We start from the raw sequence: 20,050 nt of genomic DNA on the forward strand, positions 1-20,050 counted from the left end.
AGATTTGCACAGAAGTCTGAATGTGGAGGCCAGGCTCCCCGGCAGTCCCTGAGGAGAGAGCTCAGAGGAAAACTGGGAGCACCTGCCTGTGTTAGGATGTCAGTCCTGATTTTCTGGACAGCCCTCTAGTTCTACACCTTTTCCTCTATCAACTGTACAAGCATGGGTGATGGGATTGTCTTTAAAATGGTGAGATTTAAAAAAAAAAAAAAAGTAACAGATCTTTTTCTCACTCTTTATTTTTGAAACTTTGAATTCAAACTTACAGCCTTTTCTGTCATCATTAAATCTTTTATTTTTAAACGTGAGAGCTCAGAAATTTACATGACTGTAAGAGTTGGGTTTATTTACAAATTGCTAGAACTATGTCAAGTGGAAAATAATGGAAGCAGATATATTTTTTATGAATGAATAAAACTTAACTGGAACAAAAGTTAGTATGGGAAAAAGCAACTAGTATTTACACACACAATTTAATTTAGAGACACCTTAGGATGGCATGAGATGATAACAGCAAGACTACAAACTGTTAAGATAAAGGGTGTCACTTACGGAGGTGTGTTGTGCTTCATTTGGTCACATACACCATAAAGAGTATGCACTGTGGCTTCTCACATTAAATATGAAGAAACATAACTTGTGAGAGCTAAATCAAATTCTTAGCATACTGGACACACTTGGAAAATACAGCAATATGAATGAGGAAACTGCACGTTATAGTATATAACATACACAATAAGTTTTACGTAGATACATACATGTCCACAAAAGCACACTTGTCCAAGTTTACAGGCATCACGTGTCTCAAGTGTAAATAAACTAAAAGGATTAAGCTGCTTAGAACATAACTGGATTTGTGATACAGCAATAAGGGCGTCAAACACTGCAGAAGAGGTTGAACAAGGAAGGATGAAAGCTGCAATAACTGAGCAATTATACAATTAGTCAGTTTTAGGCATATAAATACCTATTTTATATCTGGAAATTTGAAGGCAAAAACTGAAACAAAGCGATTTTTTTTTCATGAAGCAGAAGTTAATATTATGAAAATAAGTGTTTTGTTGCAGTCTTGCAAAGGCAAATTTTAATGACATTCAAATGAGGAAGGCTATTCCAAACTCAGTTGGAAAGGAAGATTTAAATGCAAATAAGGAGGACAAAAAAAGTGCAAAAGAAGAAAGGGGGGAAGTAAAAGTAAACTAGCTACAGATTTGAACCCCAGATAATATGGCAAATGTATAGGGGTATGACAAGAGGAAAATAGATATTGGCTAAATCAAGGAAACATCACATGTCAAATGACAGCACTGCTTACAAGCTTCAAATCACTAAATATGGAAATTTCTGAGACAATAAAGATGATTACGAATATAAAGCTCTAAGAAGGAAGATGATCTTATGTAACTGATCCCGTGTAGGGGATGCTTCAGGGCAGCAGCAACCGAGAAGCTTTTGTAGCGATTACCAGTTCTTTCTCTTGGGAAAAAATTCCTAAAAGTGCTTGCTGGAATTTGCCCTGATGTTTGTGTAGGTGGATGCTGGCAGCAGCTATGAGATGTAGTATGACACCACGAGGAATTAGTCATTGGGGTTCAGAAAGCAGCGTAGCCATGTCACCGTGGCGGAAGGCTAACTGGCCTCAGTACAGCATCATGCTCCAGCAGCTCCCAGGGCAGCACAGCTGCCACCAATGTGCAAGTCTTTGCCATGTGATGTCTTGCACTGTATGTATGTATGTATCATTTATGTCCTTCTTTCTTTGAAACATCTTATGGGTACATGTTACAGAGCTATTTGTTTGAAAGGCCTTATATAATTACGCATGGGAATTTCTTAAAAATGTTGATAACTAAACAATATAAATTCACCAAAACTGAAACTTTTCACAAAAAAAAAAAAATTAAAAGAAATTTAAGGATAAATTTCAGAATTATCAAAACTTTTTTCATCAAAATAATGCCCTTTTTCTAGTCTGACATGATTTTGTTATTCAAACAGTTGATTTGAATAGTAATTTTAAATTATTAAATTGAAAGTATAATGAAACTAATGAAATGAAATTTTTCAACTGATCTGTGTTGAATTTGAGCTCTCTGACAAAAAAAACAGACAGTTATTCATAATTCTGAAGCGATCTTCTTTTTAATGCTGAACACATTCATAGAAGGGGAAAAGTATTTCTTAAATATCTATAAAGAAAAGTATTTCTGACTTAGTGCTTGAGGTTTTGAGTGTTAAATAACACCATCAGGTGCAGTTATAAAACTAGCAAATGAAATGGAGAAGAAACAAATTTAAGTCATGAAGTCTGTGCTTCCTGAATCCTCAAAACTGAGGTCATATGAACAAAATCAGTTTCTGCCATTTAGCTTCTAAAGCTGTGCACTGTTCTTTTTATACCTAACATGTTTGAAAATGTTTCACAATTTCCGATAAAAGAAAAAATATTTAAGAGAACATATCGTACTATAGCCATGTCATGCATCTATTTACGTCATGCATGCACACATCTTCACAGTATCACCAACATCAACAAAGGGGTGCAGAAATCTATTTACGTGTTTTGTAATGTGACTTAAGAAACGTATTAGTTCTAGTGCATATTAGTCTGAATTAAAACACACCATAGCTGAAATCTGATGGGAATCACAGTAATCAGGTTGAGTAATTTGTGCTGCCATTAGAATGATGACATCACTGCTTAGTGACTTCATAGATGTGAATTCACAGAATCACAGAATCATCTAGGTTGGAAAGGACCTTGAAGATCATCTAGTCCAACCGTTAACCTACAACTGACAGTTCCCAACTACAGCATATCCCTAAGTGGTATGTCAACCCGCCTCTTGAACACCTCCAGGGATGGGGACTCCACCACCTCCTGGGCAGCCCATTCCAACGCCTAACAACCCGTTCTGTAAAGAAAAAATTCCTAATATCTAGTCTAAACCTTCCCTGGCACAACTTGAGGCCATTACCTCTTGTCCTGTCTCTTGTTACTTGGTTCAAGAGACTCATCCCCAGCTCTCTGCAACCTCCTTTCAGGTAGTTGTAGAGGGTGATGAGGTCTCCCCTCAGCCTCCTCTTCTCCAGACTAGACAACCCCAGTTCCCTCAGCCACTCCTCGTACGACCTGTCCTCCAGACCCTTCACCAGCTTTGTTGCCCTTCTCTGGACACGCTCGAGTCATTCAATGTCCTTTTTGTAGTGAGGGGCCCAAAACTGAACACAGTCATCAAGCTGCGGCCTCACCAGTGCCGAGTACAGGGGCAAGATCACTTCCCTGTCCCTACTGGCCACACTATTTCTGATACAAGCCAGGATGGCATTGGCCTTCTTGGCCACCTGGGCACACTGCTGGCTCCTGTTCAGCCGGCTGTCAATCAACACCCCCAGGTCCCTCTCTGACTGGCAGCTCTCCAGCCACTCCTCCCCAAGCCTGTAGCGCTGCTGGGGGTTGTTGTGGTCCAAGTGCAGCACCCGGCATTTGGCCTTATTGAACCTCATACAGTTGGCCTTAGCCCATCGCTCCAGCCTGTCCAAATTGACAGGCCACACAAATTGAATTGACCACACTTTGAGCACGTGGTTCTTTCAATATTACCTTCAGCCTAAGTAGTTGGTTTATTCTTGCCGCTGTGTTCCAAAACATTATATTCTCTTCTGGACTTCCCTTGTTTTATATGAATACTCCCCTTATATTATAAAATAATGCTACAACTACTAAATATTAAAGTATATATTCAGCATAAACTAAGTTAGTTACATTAGAAAGAATTCATCTGATTAAATGTGCACACTTCAGGTGCCCATATACAAGTTAGATTACATTTATATGTATTATTTATATTCAGTGGAGCTTTTGTTGGTAAAACAGTGACATCAAGAGTACATTTCCTCCCGAGGCAGACATCTAGAATATGTAATGTAAGTCATACCCTGAAAGAAGTATTTCTCTCCACTGAGAGCATAAGGTTACTAGTTCAGGTATGGCAGACATCTATCTTTAGGTGAGCTGAATCCTGTCTGTTATTCCTTACACTGTAACTGTGCTTCTCAGGAAATTGTGTTGGAAGACAGGTAACCCTCTTGGAAAAAAATGCAACCAACTAGTTCAGCCATGGTGTAATGAAAGGCAATAAAAGGGAGACGACTTCTATCAAGGCATCTCAACATTGATCCAGATTTGGGTTACCTCCTATCCTTAGTTGAACCAGTTGTAAATGAGCTTTTGGTCATTCAGGCTGAGCTGTCAAGTGAGCTCCCCATGAAGCTTGCTGTCTTCTCTCTTATGTTATGCTAGAAATAGACACTGAAGTGCCTTGTCTCCACTGGCCTCATGGACCAGTTGCATTTGAACAGAGCTTTGTCCACAACCTGATTATCTACAGATGTGCACAGGGAGAAGGTGTGAGAGCAAACTGTGCTGTAAAGACAAGATTATATCTTCTGGAAAATAGAGAGTGGACTGTTTATATGCTAAAGTGAGTGGCAGAGAACTACGCTGTGTGCTTGCATGTGGTGGGGAAAGAATATTACATATGTTTTTCTAGATGTAGCTGAAAGAGAATGTCTCTGAGGAAGTGCCCTCTCTTTGCTGGAGTCAAACTGCCATTTGTTCTGTTTGGCATGGGTTTTTTTGTTTGTTTAAAAAAACATTTATTATTATAAGACAGCAGTTCTTATCACATTCGTGTTAAAGTAACTGGATTTTATGTTGGCAAGTCTAATACTTCTAAAAAAAATGCAGAGATTAGACCATGCGAAAAGATTGTACTGGCAAGAAAAAACAGTAAAAATTCTCTAAAATCACTGACTCGACTTGAAATGGCAGTCAAAACTAAATTTACCACTCTATAAAAACCTTTGTATGTTCACATCTTGAGTAATATGTGCTGTCTGGTCTCTATATTCCAAAGACACGGTGGTGTTTGAGGAAATACAATGAACAGCAGCTAAAATGATCAAGGCATGGGTCAGCAGCCTTTTTAGGACAACCTAAGAAGGCTACAACTCTTCAGTTTCTACATGAAAAGGCTGAGGAGGGTATGACCAAGCTTTACAAAACCATGAAATTGCAGAATCTTTTACCAAATGCCACAATAACAGAACTAAAGGACACTTGTTGAAACCAGTAAGACACCACTTTAAAGCACAGTAAATAAAGTGCTTTCCTGTGTAGTCAGAAAGGTTGTCAGAAGGCTGTCGGGGAATACAGTAACAGCAAATTAAAAAAAGAGATTAGACAAATGTATGGGCAACAGGTCCTTAGAGGGACTCTAAACTCTAATACAACACTAGTAGATGCTGGGCAGTATGATGGGAATGGACTGCAGAAACTGAACAGGCTTTTATGTTCTCCTGTTGCTGCAGGTGAAGACAAAATACTAGGTTAAGTAGACCTCTAACTGCTCAGGCCCAGTTGGACATGTCTTATATTGTTAGAAAATAGGACACTTGATCACCTCAAACTCCACCCTTAACTCACTAGGGAAAATAGCATTTGTTCCCATTTCATTTTGTAAAAATAACACTCTTTAACATATCACTCTCTGGAAAACAGCATAATGCTGACTATGCAGGCTTCCTCACTAGCACTGACGCTGACAGAATAAATAAAAACACGTATACCACCTCAAACACCTATGGTCATCATGATTTAAGGCCCATTCTGCTTATGAAAGTGTATGTTGCTAAATGAAGTAATCTACAAATTCCATCAAAGTCAGACTTCATGCAGGAAATGTCATCTCTAGCTTGCAGGCTTTCGTCATCATTCAGAAATCTCCCAATTCTGCATATATTTGGTACTTCAGTGTGGACTGTATTCAACATCTTCAGCTACTAAAGGTATAATTGAAAATTTTGTGAGGTCCCAACCCTCTTTTGTTCAAGAGTAGTTTTATAAGCTATGGCAACAGGGGACAGGTAATATTGATAACAATGACAACAGGCACTTGCCTCCCACAATCAATCGTAATACTGGAGAGAAAAAAAGATTCATCCAGTACAGAAATAAAAAATCTTAACTCTTCAACAGCCAAGTGGTATGAATGGTGTTAATATTATTCAGTTACATTTACACACTGTTCTCTGCCCTGTAGACAAAGCTCTTTCAAGGAATACCTGTTTTTGCTATTGATCTCCCCAACACTGTGATTCCGAGTTTGAAAGACAGCAGTTACTGCAAATGTAGGTCTGATGCCAATAACCTAGAGGTATACAACTTATTCAATAGCATTTATTATATATTTCATCATCTTTATACTGACAACAGGCTTGTGAGCACCAAATGATTAAAGAAGGAACTGAACTGTTTTGGGATGGCTGGTCTCTAAGCAGTGTGGTGTAGCCACAACTTCCTCCTGGCAGATGTGGGTACCAAAAGACTGGGTCACCCTTATGGCAGAATTTTGTTTTGTGGTACCTTTAAGTCAGGGAGCCAGTGCAGCTACTGCAGGTCAGCACAGCTAGATCTCATCTCATTCTTCTGTCCTACCTCTTCTGCTCCAGAAACAACACTATTCACTGACGTTAGGCCACAAGCATTTTCTTGTCTCCATTTAATAAAACTTCTATTTAGCTTCTATTCACCCTATTGTGAGCTACATATTAAGGGTACAGTAGTGAAAAGTTTATCCAACAGACCAGTTTTGTTCCACTTATTTATGAATATGTCACAGACTGAGAAAGTCATACTTGACAACATCCTTCAGCAATTTCCAATCTACTGAACTTCATGATATTGCAGACAAGCAATGTTACCTACTTCTGAAGTTAAGTAAGAACAGACGCATTGTTCTACAGAATACCACAGACTGAATCATAGAAGGTTTCTGCTCTCAGGGGCACTTGGGAGGCTGGGATGTGCCCTTTGCAGATCAGCCAACACTAAGTTCCAAAAACCAGGAAAGCCTGCACTGGCATATATTACAAAATAAAGACAGGGGAAGGCAAACCCACAAAGTAAATAGACAACCATCAACTCTAGACACACCATGCAGAAAGGACTGTTGCAAAAAGCTGACAATAATCCTGAGGCTTTTTAGTTCTTTGGGCTAATTATCTGTAATGTAAAAAAAATAAAGTTCTAAAATCTGATCAGCTGCACCCTTTCTAGCCAGTCAGCTGTCGGCTGCTTGCTTGACTTGCCATCAGTTCCATACTTAAGCTTCCAAAATTTTAATTCAGTTCTTGCAAAATTTTTTGTAAGTTCAAACTTTTCCTTCATTACCATAGAAATCAACAGAAATACGACATTTTCTGTGGAACACTGCTGCTCTACTGTTCAGTGGCAAATAATCAAGAAAGTGGAGTCATATTCTCATTTAAATGCATGTACTCCTATCTCAGTCAAGGTTTACCTTACAGTGAGTTTTCTTTCTATCTTATTTCTTAGGAATAACAAGACAAGTCAATCGTCTTCACTGAAAAGTCTGTACCATCATTTATCCTTTCTAGACTATTCCCCAGAAATATTCTGATTCACAATCACATCCTGAAGTTAGTAATGAGCAGGAATGAGTGGCAGAATTGAGCAGCATTAACGTAACAGGTCATAATCCTTAAATAAGTCACCTTCTTATTTTGCATAATACCATCTATCTGCTTTTACTTCAGTCACTATAATGTCAGGTGAAATTTTCCAAGGTGCATCAGAAAGAGGGGGTTTGCCTACAGACCCTACTGTCATGCCAAGGAGCAGCCAGCCCCAATTGAATTGGCTTTGCAAGAGGAAGCATCAGCACAACCTGGGCTGACTTGCACCTCCTCAAAAACAGCTAGTGCATCTCTGCACACTATCAGCATCCTTTGGATGCTTTGTAATACTGACACTGAAAAGAACATCATGCTTTTACAACATACTCTGAAGTTATTGCATCTTTTGGACAGAGGGTGAGTGTTATTTCAGAGAACTGAGAGCACGGATTTCTCCACCTTGTCTATAAGTCTATTCCATCCTCTCACTGGTCTCTGTGTGTTGGGAGCCTGGTTTCTGTACTTCATGGGAACATTGTTTGCATGAGAAACTGCAGTGTAAGGATATCCTGGGACCATTTCTCTCAAACCCTTGCAAGATGGATAGCCATACTTCAGTACAACCCCATCACTCAAGTCCCTGTGCTCTAGGGACCCACCGTCCCCCCTGTGGTTTTTCTTCTCATATTCTCTCGTCTTCTCCTTCCCCCTAGTCACCTCTGCTCCTCCAATACACAGCAGGATTGCTATGTTAACAGATAAAGAAAGGAGCATTACATGGTGTAGCTCTCCCTGTCTTCTGGCCTGAACATCCATCAGTGCTCCTGACTTCATCACATTACTTTCCCTAAGCATTTTGGTGCTGTTTAATACTGTGGTGAGACTGTAGTGTTGCTGTTCTGCCCCACAGAACTGCAGGGGTGATGCTGACCCACAGGGACAAACCCACAGACTCCTGAGTCTGGTGATTAAGAACACCAACTAAAGTCATGCAGGTGATTTGGAAACTGGTCCTGCTCAGGCCCACCATGAAGCTTACTCAGTTGGGCAGTGTGGGTAGGGTGGGCTGGTCTGAGCTGCCACCTCCCTGGAGGCGTCCATGAGCTGAGATCAGTGCAGGGCAGCCAGCAGCTCCCTCCCCTTCTCTCCTCTCACTGCATTCCAGTTTCTCTCTGGTCTGTGGTTGGGGCTGGGCTTGCCTGGCCTTGCTCCACCAAGTGAACAACATGTACGTTGTCTAGTCAGCTTCCAAGGATCTCCTGAAGAGTCACCTCCGAGCTCAGGTAGTGCTTCCAAATGGCAGGGTAGCAGAGGACTCCCAATTCACAATTAGTAGAACAGGTATTATCACCTACCAGATGAACCTTATAACTAAAGGTATTGGCAATAAAAGGGAGGCAGGCAGGTGTGTTAGACAGAATACTTGGTGGTCAAATCAGCCTGCATGTTATAAGCTATGAAGATTTTTTCCTTTGGAATGATTTTTTTTTTTTTCCTGCAAGTATCAATGGAAACAGTCAAAACAGAAATAACTGAAAGGCAGAAAGAAATTGATTTATTTGCACAGTTGTGCAGAATAGTTAAGGTATGTATGTTTTAGCTCACTACCTTGGAGACATCCTGCAGAGTGTAACGCTTTAGCAATATATAGGTCACTGACATGGTATTACTTTATTACATTTTAATAAAGATATAGAGCCACTACTTACTGCAGTTTTTTCAGCAAAACTCTTCCTTAGCAGTTTCTGAGAACAACTAGGACTACTCTTTAGCTTGAGTAGTGTAGTTATTTCATTTTCTTTTACTACAAAATGGTTGTAGTAGAGGGTAACTGGAAAAAATTACTAACTGCTTTAATGGTAGTACTGACATAGCTCTAACTCAGAACCAAAACTATTTGAAACAGAAAGTTTTTAATAGGCTAATGTTTAATTAACTTTCTACATTTCCTCACAAAGAAATGTATTTAGTTACTAAGGCTACCCCACAGTAACACATCAGTCATTTATTTCTAAACAATGGCTATATTTAAAAATACATCATTTTATACCAGTTAAATGTAGTCCCGAACAATTAGTCTATTATGTGTTTATTTAAAATGATGGTGGTTTTACTAAAAACACTGAGTGAGGAAAAAATTGTGAGACTTTAAAAGAGAAGAGGGAATTTATTTCACATACTTAATAGAAACCTGCCCTGTCAGTGCCTATTAAGCTATATAAAGCATTAAGTTCTCACAGGAAAAAATAATTAACCAAAAGACAGAACATTGTTGACTGCTAACTGAAAAAATCTGCAAGAAAATCATACACACAGATCACTAGTACAGGCTGCTTCTAGTCTTCTGAGCCTCTGAGAGGAGGGGAAATTCATGGAGCATACACACCACAGTCTCACACACACTACTCTAAGGTCCGTCTCCTCCCAGGACACTTAATTCCTCTACCAGTCAGTCTATTTATGCAGCAAAACTACATGTAAGTATCCCAAAATAGCTCACAATAGCTTCATTTTATCCTCCAGCCTCCAGAACTGCAAACTTTATATTACAAGTTTGTTCCTGAAATAAATCTACTGAGGATTTTTAGAAGGTACCTGTAAGTGCAAGGACTGAACCTGACTACAGAATGAGAAAAAAATATGTAATGGGTTAAAAAAAGTATCTAATGGGCTCTCATTAAAAAATGCTACACACAGTATTGTACAAGAAAAAGCTAAATAATTTCATTTCTTAACTATTAATTGTGAAACTCAGCTATCTTCAATAACCATGCAAAATCTGTCAAGTCAAAATTAAACCCTGTGACTTTCTTGGGACATGTCTGTGTGTCATAATAGGAAGGGGAGCTTGAAAGAAACAAACCAAACACGTTACCACATTGCGTCGGCAGTCCTTAAGGAGCTGGTAGATCGGGATCTGGGCTTCATAACAATGCTCATTTTGAAAAATTCCTTCAGTATTTCTAGCAGTCAAATATCAGTTGTCCTTACAAAGCTCATTCTCAAAGTACTCCATTTCGAAGTATTTTTTTAAATCCTCTGCTGTTTAAAGCCCCTGAAATCCATCTCCTGTAATAATCCAGGCTGTGGAGGAGGAATTCTAACACGCTGTAACTGCTTCCTTTTTCACGCTGAATTTACTCTAGCACTGTGCTGTTCGGAAATGACAGTGCTTTTCTCTTCTGTCTTGTATTGCCCTGGGAGGAACTAGTCTATTTTGAATCTATTCTCCCTGCAGGTCACATGGGAATGAAGGCAGCTGAAAAGAGTCTCTGTATCTTTCTTGCAGTTTGATAACAACAGGTTTAAAGGTCAATCACATTTTATTTTTTTTAAAAAAAGGAACAATACTGATGGATAATAAACAAATGGAAAAGATGAATGTAAATTACAGTAGTATTAGTGAGTTTGCTGGGAATTTTCCACTTAGAGATGTGTTAGATAAATTAAGTCTCTGTGGAGTAAAGAAATGAATAAAGATTCTTCATTCCAAGTTAACTAAAAGCCTTACCTAGAAATGTAATTCTTCCCCTTCTTTTTCTCTTAACCCTTGCCTAGATAAATACTATTGTCTAACTTCACAAACCAGAAAGTATTCCCTGTCTGAAAGACATTCAAAACGGCATGGTGAAGTAAAAATAAAATTCCTTGTTGACTGTTAAAGTCAAACACACATACAGACAGCTATTGTTACAAATCACTGAAGGACAAAATACCTCAGTTAAAGAACTCTAACATAACGTCCTCTCTAGTGTACTGCAGAAAGAGATCTTTCCCTGTTACAATAAATACATTAATAGTTTAAGCGTTACAAACTTACATTTATAATTTCTAGTCAAAAACTTATCATAAAAGCTTTGAGAGTTAATTCCTTTTAGGAAATAGTGGAAACATATTTGGCAAGAGGAAAAAAGAGGAAAAAATGCAGAAAATTGGACAGTGACTATACCATTTAAATTATACATTTTGAATTTTCTCTGAACTCTGTTAGAATTGTTTTTAAATTGAAAGAGCAAAGTTATTGCTCAACAAGTGGTTACATGCATAATAGCCAATCCTTTGTACAGTCTTTACAAGTGCTGTAGTGTATTACTGTTGGTGGTAGTGCAGCTAGGTTAATAATGAAAGCAAGCATTAGAAGTTGTATTTATAAAATTTATAGAGACTTGGCGAATAGAAGGAAAACATGATAAACAGGCTATGTGTTAAAATATCAAAAAATTCATCATATAGGAATGTGCATAAAGTGTGTAAAGCACTCTAGAACCTTTGCACTTTATTTTATAACAGTACAATAAAATGCATTACCAACTACACTGTGTATCAACAGGAAAGATCCTAACTGCCCTGGAGGCTTGTGCCAGTGATCTGCATATAAAGTGCTCCACAACAGCAGAAGGAATGTTAATAAGATTTCTTGCTAAGCATTCTGTTCTTTATGTTTTCTGGAATCTATCTTTCAAATATCACCTAGTGATTAAGGCAGGACCTTTTGTAAGAGTCTTGTGGAATCATAAAAGTTAACCTCAAAGAGTGGAAAAAGCATCTGTGATAAATTTAGCTCAAAGGGTCATATGGTCATGGGACCTTTAGTAACAGTTGGCTCTGTCACTGTGCAGGTCACACGTCTGTAGAAGTGGACATAAATCAGGCATCACGTTGTGAAACTTTTTTATTCCTTAAACAGATGGAATAGGTCACAAAGAAAACCAAAAATAGTATGAAATAGAGGTGTTGGGCTGTTACAGAATAGCTGGCCATTTTAGTTTTTTTTTTTTTTAACATTGTGTGATTATTTATTATTGATAAATACCAATATTATTTCCATATCAATGAAGGAACACAAAATAAAAAAAAATAAAACTTCTGACTAAGTGGTTTCCCAATGCCATACTGGAATGGAATATTCAAGGACTACTTCTGCTGTGCCACACAGTTTATCTCAGGATGGTTTGTTCTCAAAAGTATATCAGTCAAGGTGCTGTTTCTTGTCGTTAATAGAAATATAACTAGAAATATCCTGTAGTATATTTATATACTAAATATTACTATACAATATAAATACGCTGTAGTTACAGGTACTTATGTAATTAAGGTTGTGCTTTTCAATGCAGATTCAGAAAAAAAGTCTGATGGAGAGGCAGATTACCAACTGAGGTAAATATTAACACCTATTGCTAACATGCTTTCTTCTTTGGTCTCCTTCATCAGATCCTTAGAAATAAACCCCTGCTGTCCAAGTGCCTGCCAACTTCAGACCAGGTGCTATTATGAAATATATATTAATTAACAACAAGAAGACTATGGTACTGCAGGCATATTCCAAGCAGCCAAATCAGAGCCTGTCCTCAGGTGGAAACCTTAGAAGTGTAGGCTTCCTACAAAAACTAATCTATCAGTAGGAGGGAGAGCTCATAGTCCTCCAGGGAATATTAAGTTTTATGTGAAATTCAAAAACTGACTTTGGTGAAGCTAAAAAAAAAAAAAAAAAAAGATGATTTGGGGAAAATGAGGCATTAAAAAGAGCAACAATAACCACTCAAAAAAACCTCTTAATTTTTAATCTGGATAGGTATCTTGCAAGACACATGCAAAACAAAAATGTTGTGATTTCTCAACTCCATTATTGGGAAAAGATTTTTGCAGGGAAACCAGTATGAGAAAGACAAACCTCTTCTGGAGAAGTTTCTAGGGAAACTATTAGACCAACTTTGGCAGTTAGTAATAGCTCCTAATTCATACATAAAACCTGCTGTGCTACCATTAATATCAGTGGCAGTTTTATCTGAGATTTAAATAAAGATAAAAGCATACCAGTCCACTGTGCTCAGAGAAGATGACACAGCACTTATTTTAGGCCCCAGGGGTCAACTAATATAAACAATTTCTCAGAAACTGAGGAATTAAGAGAGAGAGAACATAAGAGAAATTAGAGAATAGAGAAATGGCCATTCTACTCTGATAGCAATGGAAAATTGTGATACCAATTAATTAACTGTTAAAATAGCCAGTAAGATGCCATCAGCTAGAGAAATAAATGAAACTTCTCAAAGACCTAAGAAATCACAGTATCAGAGCCAACTTCATTATAAGAGCTAAAACTTACATATCAGAAGATGGAAATGTCTCTAAGTCAATTTGAAGCATTCTTTTTTTTCCCAGAACAGTATTTTATGAGTGAGAGCTACTGCATTTTATATTATTAAATCCAAAATGCCAAGATGCAAATTATGTACAGATAAATATTTAAAATATTATAAAGAAGATATATTCATTATTGTACCCTTCTTGTTTATAAAAAGACATGCATGGCCTTATAGACACATGTATCATAAAGACAGTACATAAATACAAGCATTTATTTGAGACCTGCAACAGGTATTTGTAGCATCTGATTTGTACATGTAAATCTGTAACTTCAAAAAAAATTGTGTTTCTTTTCCTTTTTGGAATCATTTTAGGGTGGCAGGAATAAAGGCTTTCAAACTGAGCTCTTGTTGGTATGCCAGCACAGGTAAGGCAAGTGTTGATTGCATAATGAAAATAAAGAAGAAAAGGTTTTAAATTAACAAAAATACTCAAAGAGGGAGATATTCAGTACTGCTAAACACACTAATAATAAAAGCAGTAAGAAAAGCAACAATATTTTTTATCTGCATGTATCCATCGCCTCAGGTTTTGGCTATATAGTTAATCTGTCTCAGGAAGAAAAGAGATAGAAGTAATTAAAACACTGATAATAAAATGTGTGCAGGATTCAACCCACTTTGAGGATGCCTGCATATTAGTTACTCATCTTCAAAACAGTAACTGATTAAATTGTTACATTGCACAAAATTGAAAATTAAAATTAATTGGAAAAAGCATGGCTTAGGGAACAAGGTGCAGGACTGACTGTTCTGTTCCATGCTGGGGAAAATCTTTGTCTTGAGAGTATGGAAAATTTGCTTAAGCATGCTAAGTTTTGGCTTCCTCGCTTGTAACATGGATAAAGCGCATCATGGTGCTTGAAAAGCACTTGGGCATCAAAGGGCTTAAAATATGCAGTAGGTGCAAGGTTATTATTGCTGTTGTATACAAGCTGAAGAAACAGATTCACAATCTTCTTTTTTAAGACAAACTGAAAAGCCCCTGTAGTCTGGTAAGACTTGAGCTTAACATTGTAAATTCAACCTGTAACAGTTGATACCACTTGTCTTGTTTACTGGGGTGAAAAATTCAGGAATCTCTAGCAAATATGCAATGCTTTAGGACACATAGGGACACTGGCACTGTATCAAGAGAAACAAAATCCTGGAAGCCTAACATCAAGCCTTAACGTGTAAAGAATGACTGGGCTCTTAAGTATGTTTGAAACGCACATTAGCAAATGAAAGGTATGCAACAAGCTGCTGCTTCTTGATGTGCAATCTTAGTTTCATCATAAATTTATTTTAGATAGGATTGTCAAAGTATCTCTAAAATCCTGGAGCTGGGCTCATTCACTCAGGACTATCCCCAGCACTGTTACTTTTGCATCCGGTCTTGTGCACACTTTATATCTTCATATATGCTTGCCAGTTTACATGTTTATATTAACTACAGTTTTCAGTATACAAAAGAATATGCACCGAGATCCAAACCCAATCTTTCTAATTTCTAGAAGCACATGCTCCACAACAGGAAACATTTTCTCACAAGCTAAGCACCACATCAGTTAGTTCTGTTAAACTGTTGAGTTGCATGGTTTATCCTAGTTCATCCACAGCACTAGTTTATCCTCTTATGTCCTGTGCTGCTGAACAAGACTGAAGGACAGAAAAGATTAACAAGATGTTATTATATTACCTGCATGGGTGGGTTTGAGAACTAGTAATGGAGGTTTAGGTTCAGAATAGAATCTTTCAATTACAAGCATTAAGCCAGAGAATTAGAGGAGGAAATTTTTGACCCACAAGAAGATTTTACCACTGCTCACCATAACAAATTATTTAAAAAATATTATTTTAAAGGGTCTTGATGGAATTCCAGGAAATTAAACTTGGCCGTTCATTTCTAAGTAACAACATATTCTCTTTTGACTGGAGCGACTTTATTAAAGAGGAAAAAGGTATACATAACTGCACAAGTAAAATAAATGAAAAATGTAATCATAATTACAGTTTAGAATTCTGAAGGATGGAAAAAGTCAAACCAAGGGCACACAAGAAAAACATTTGTCATTAATGTTTCTCTTCTATATTAATTTACATTTAGTTGCCTGGATCAAGCTACCTGACTTATTAATAAATATGTTTTCTTTGCTCAGTGATTACAGTGTAAATAAAGTTTAGTAACTTTATTTGCTCCACAAAGGCTTTACCAAGACTCAAGTGTGCAAAACTCCTCACAGGTAGCACGGCAAAGAGGGCCTTACATGAGGATACCCTTTTCTGCCATTATGCCTTGTCTGAAGATACTCAGTCTCAGTAACCTTTGAAACTGTCAGGTGCCACTGCCTGAGCTGTACCAAAAACAGCAAACAAGGCACATCTTGGAGACAGGCCTTACAGTACCTTGCTCCCTCACATAGCAAAGCCAGGTTCTTGATATATGCTGGGCTTAAAATGGGTCCCTCTGCCTTTATTCTGGCACAATTTTAATTTGATTTGGTCAGTTCTGCAATAGAGATTAGCAAATTCAGTACTAACTAACCGTTGCTGGTCCACACAGGTGGTTGTAGAAACAAAGCTTTAAGACAACAGATCTAGTACCTGTGTAAAGCTTCATTACTAGAGATTTAAAAAAAAAAAAAAAAAAAAAAAAAAAAAAAAAAAAGATAATTTTTAGAAGTAGGAGAATATTTTTTTCTGAAAAAATTTATATTCTAGGCAAACAGTGCGAGCTCGTTCTGTCAGCTATGGCTGTGGTCTGTGGTTACATCTAGCATTAATGTTGGAATAAAAGGTATTGCTAATGTTGATCTATCACTGTATAACAGTGAATAGCCTAGAATGAAATACTAGCCCACTGGGAGACTTTGGACTTGAGCTGAGCTAAGGATGCCTAGTGTGTTGGGCTGTTTTTATCTTTTTTTTTCTAAAAATAAGAAATCCTCCCAGATACTCAACCATGTGTGTGTATATATATATATATGAACTATAAAAATATGGTTTGTATTATGAAAACATAGCATTTTTGTCAGCTCTAAATGGACATAATGCAATAATTACAGCACTAAATACACTGCTGAAGGGAAAATCTATTGATGTTTCCATCAGCCCTTCTGTTTTTCAGGTATTTGCTCCCTACAAACTTGGACTACAATTTCTTAGCTAAATAGTTGCTTAAAAAATAAACATTGGTGTCTCATACTTAAGTCAGTACAGAGTTAAGCAGTAGCTATGTTTTCCAAGTTCAGTATGTCAGTCTTTTTGGATAAAAAAAAATGTAAAAGACTAACGTTTTTTCTCTTCTGTTAATGAAGCAGGGGATGCTACGAAAAGCAAAAGAGAACTGTATTTCTTTCACAAAGATTTAACAATTAGGGCTGGTCCTGAACAAAGTAACTACTAAGTGTCAGGGTTACTACTTTGAGAACAATGATATTTTGTACAATATATCCTCTTTCATCAACATCTTGTTCAGAAGAATGGGATAGTTCTGAATATCACTCAAACGCAAAACTGGAAGATTAAGGAGACATCTGGAAGACACTTAGGAATACCACCATTTCAAGAAGACTGTGTATATATTTCAAGAGCACAAAATCTACCATTCAAGAAGACAAAACTTATATATACAACCTGAAAATTTACACATACACATAAATTTTAAGTATGTTAGCTAATCTTGTATATTAAAGCACTTTATTTCAACTTTATCTTACATAGAACAAAAATCTACCATTAACAGCAAAGTTGCATTGTTCAACCACACAAATTCTGAAATGAGTATGTTTCAGTAATGTTTTTGTCTTTTTGGAAACAGTGAAGCAATCAACTTTTACCATCAGAAAGTCTTCCTGAAAACAAATCTGTGGTGGGGTATCTACATCAGTGTAACAGCACAGCTCTCTACAAAGCAGGAGAGTGGATTTCCCTATGTTCTTCTCTGGAAACTTGGCATCCACAGATATTGGACCATGACCTGAATGAGTCAGACAGGGATAAGACTCTTGTTTGGTAGAATGACATCATCCATACTTCTGAGTCCTTCAGAAAAATGTGAGGAAGTAAAATTAAATCTTATCATTAATTATGCTACCAAACCCTTCCTGAAGAGGAACTATACCTCTAGGGCATTTGTGTTTCAAAAAGTCCACTTGAATTTGTATAAAATTCTCTGATCTTGTTTATCTCCTGTTTGGTTTTGAGGTACAAAAAACTGAAGAATTAATCTAGCTGGTACAGGGAGAAGAAAGAAAAAAGTAAACATTTTATACGAGCACTAAGAAATATGAAATTTGCTTGATTTTTAACACAAAATTGTCAAACTGAAAACTGTAATTAAAAGAAAAAAGCTATGTGTTTAAAAATGTGGCAACTTAGAAGAGCATTCTATGAACACAAATTAAGGTTAAATTGAGAGTACATTACTTGCCATGAATTATTCACTGAGAGCTGAACAAGGCACACTAAGAACAGAGTTTTCTCACTAGCCTTGAGCTGTCAGAAGGTTTGGTTGCTGATTTAAACTGGTAAACTAGGCTCCTGCTACAGACAACTCTGATAGGTACTTGCTGGGGTAGTCTATTCCCATGATTCAGACATCTATTTTAAGGCACAGAGAACTGCTCCTCACAGCTGTCTCTCTATCTTTCTGTGGACTATGACTGCCTGCCTATTTTACACTAGAAACCTAGATATTGGGTAATTCAAGACGTACTTGACAAATCTTATGGTACCAGCCTAAAAACTATAAGCTTTTATAACACAGTATTTTTTTCCTCTTCACTGTCTTACTCGTAGCAGTTGAAATTAGTACAGATAGTATTAAAATTCTGCTTTTATGTAATTGTAAATTTCAAAATATTTTCATATTTGGTCTCGTGTCTTATCATATTTGGATTGCATGAGTGATTAACAATGTCCAGACATCACCTCCCCAGGCCATAACTAATGCAGTAACTATCATGGTTCAAAAAAGCTACACCTCTGACCTCTCACCCCTTCCACCCCATAGGGGGGAACAATTAAAGTGATCAAAAGGAACATATAGTACATCAGCTGCGCCACCACTTAAAACTTATGTAAGACTGACTTCTCCTGAATATCAGACATCGGGAAAGGCAGATACAGTGAGATTCTAAATTTCTTCCTAGTTTAGGGCTAATTTATTAGTTGTTGCTGAACTCTTTATTTCATTTTTATCTGTTTAAATTTTCCTTATTAGACAACATACCAGGCATAAGAAAAACATGTTGCACAATAAATCTCAAAGAAACTGACAGCTACACTGACTGTTAAATACCACCAGAGATGTCAATAGCCAGAAACTTCATGATGTTTTGGATGTCTAAATTGCATAAAGTGGATGCAAGCATTTCAGTATTGCCAATACAGTGCCACACTGGACATGGACTATGTGCATCTTTCCTCTTTCCTCTTCTATGAGTAAAACAGATACTTTTTGTGTCATCCAACACCTCAAATATGTCATATCTCAGCGTATTATATGGGTTTCCATAGAGGCATATTTATATGTAGGACAGCCATCGTGAAACTAGCAAAGTTTTACTTGATACTCAGCTAGTGTTTTCCTTTCACATTGACTAATGGTAACCTAATATAGCAAATCAATCTATTCTCTTTTCCTGATGCTCTTCTTCAGTAGCTGATTAGCAAAGCTATCTCTATTTTTAACCATTGAATCTAATCCAGCTAACTTTCTTCTAGATGTTTGTTGCTGTGTTAATTGCAGAGGAATGAATCTTTAATTAAAAAAAAGATGAAAGGCACCAAGCTTTTCTCTTTCTTATCTCTCTTTTTTTTTTTTTTTTTTAATAAAGGGTCTTCAACCTTACAACACCACATTTCCTAATAAAACAGTCAGCATTGTACAATTGCAATGATAACTCCTACCTGTTCATTTCCCTTCTGTGATCAACATGTCTGCAAGTCCATTACATATGTACTACTTCAGATAATTTTCAGTAATAACGAAGAGCAGTTCAAATAGATTAAGAGGCCTGGACTTAACTCACTCCTATTCTTACAACAAGTACCTCTAAAAGAATACATATAACCAAATACCTCTCAACTTGACTTTGTCAAACACAATAAAACCTAAATATTGAATTGTCACTTCTTTGAAGAAATATGAAACTTTTCTCTCTGCTCTTATAAATGAAGCAACTAATTGAAAGTAACTTTTCTTCTAAATAAAGTTTCCTTTAGAGGAATACACTTTTTCAAATAACATAACCTTTGTCATGGTAGCTTTTTAGAAAGGTTAGATTTACACATTCTTCACAAGAAGAGCTACATGGTCATGATGGTTACCCGCTATAAAATAAATTATGTCTCAGTTGTAAAGTACAAAAGTTAAAAAATGTCATGTCAGTCATGAGTTTTGTCCTCTAAATAGTTATAACTGAATTGATCTAAACCTC

At 37.0% G+C, this 20,050-nt stretch overlaps 1 protein-coding gene across 5 annotated transcripts in view; it reads right to left on the minus strand.

The window, feature by feature from the left end:
* Positions 1-20,050, minus strand: part of PDE4D (phosphodiesterase 4D) — a 421,789-nt gene that overhangs the window by 145,424 nt on the left and 256,315 nt on the right. The window contains exon 1 of one of the 5 annotated variants that reach the window (XM_074855373.1): positions 10,355-10,687. The exons of the other annotated variants lie outside the window; for them this stretch is intronic. Within the exon in view, the coding sequence (XP_074711474.1) occupies positions 10,355-10,419 (65 nt within the window). The 5' untranslated portion in view covers positions 10,420-10,687. Of the gene's footprint in view, positions 1-10,354; positions 10,688-20,050 lie in introns of those variants that run through there. 5 annotated transcript variants of the gene reach the window in all.

This window comes from Strix uralensis, chromosome Z (assembly GCF_047716275.1).
Source record: "Strix uralensis isolate ZFMK-TIS-50842 chromosome Z, bStrUra1, whole genome shotgun sequence".
Taxonomy (NCBI): domain Eukaryota; kingdom Metazoa; phylum Chordata; class Aves; order Strigiformes; family Strigidae; genus Strix; species Strix uralensis.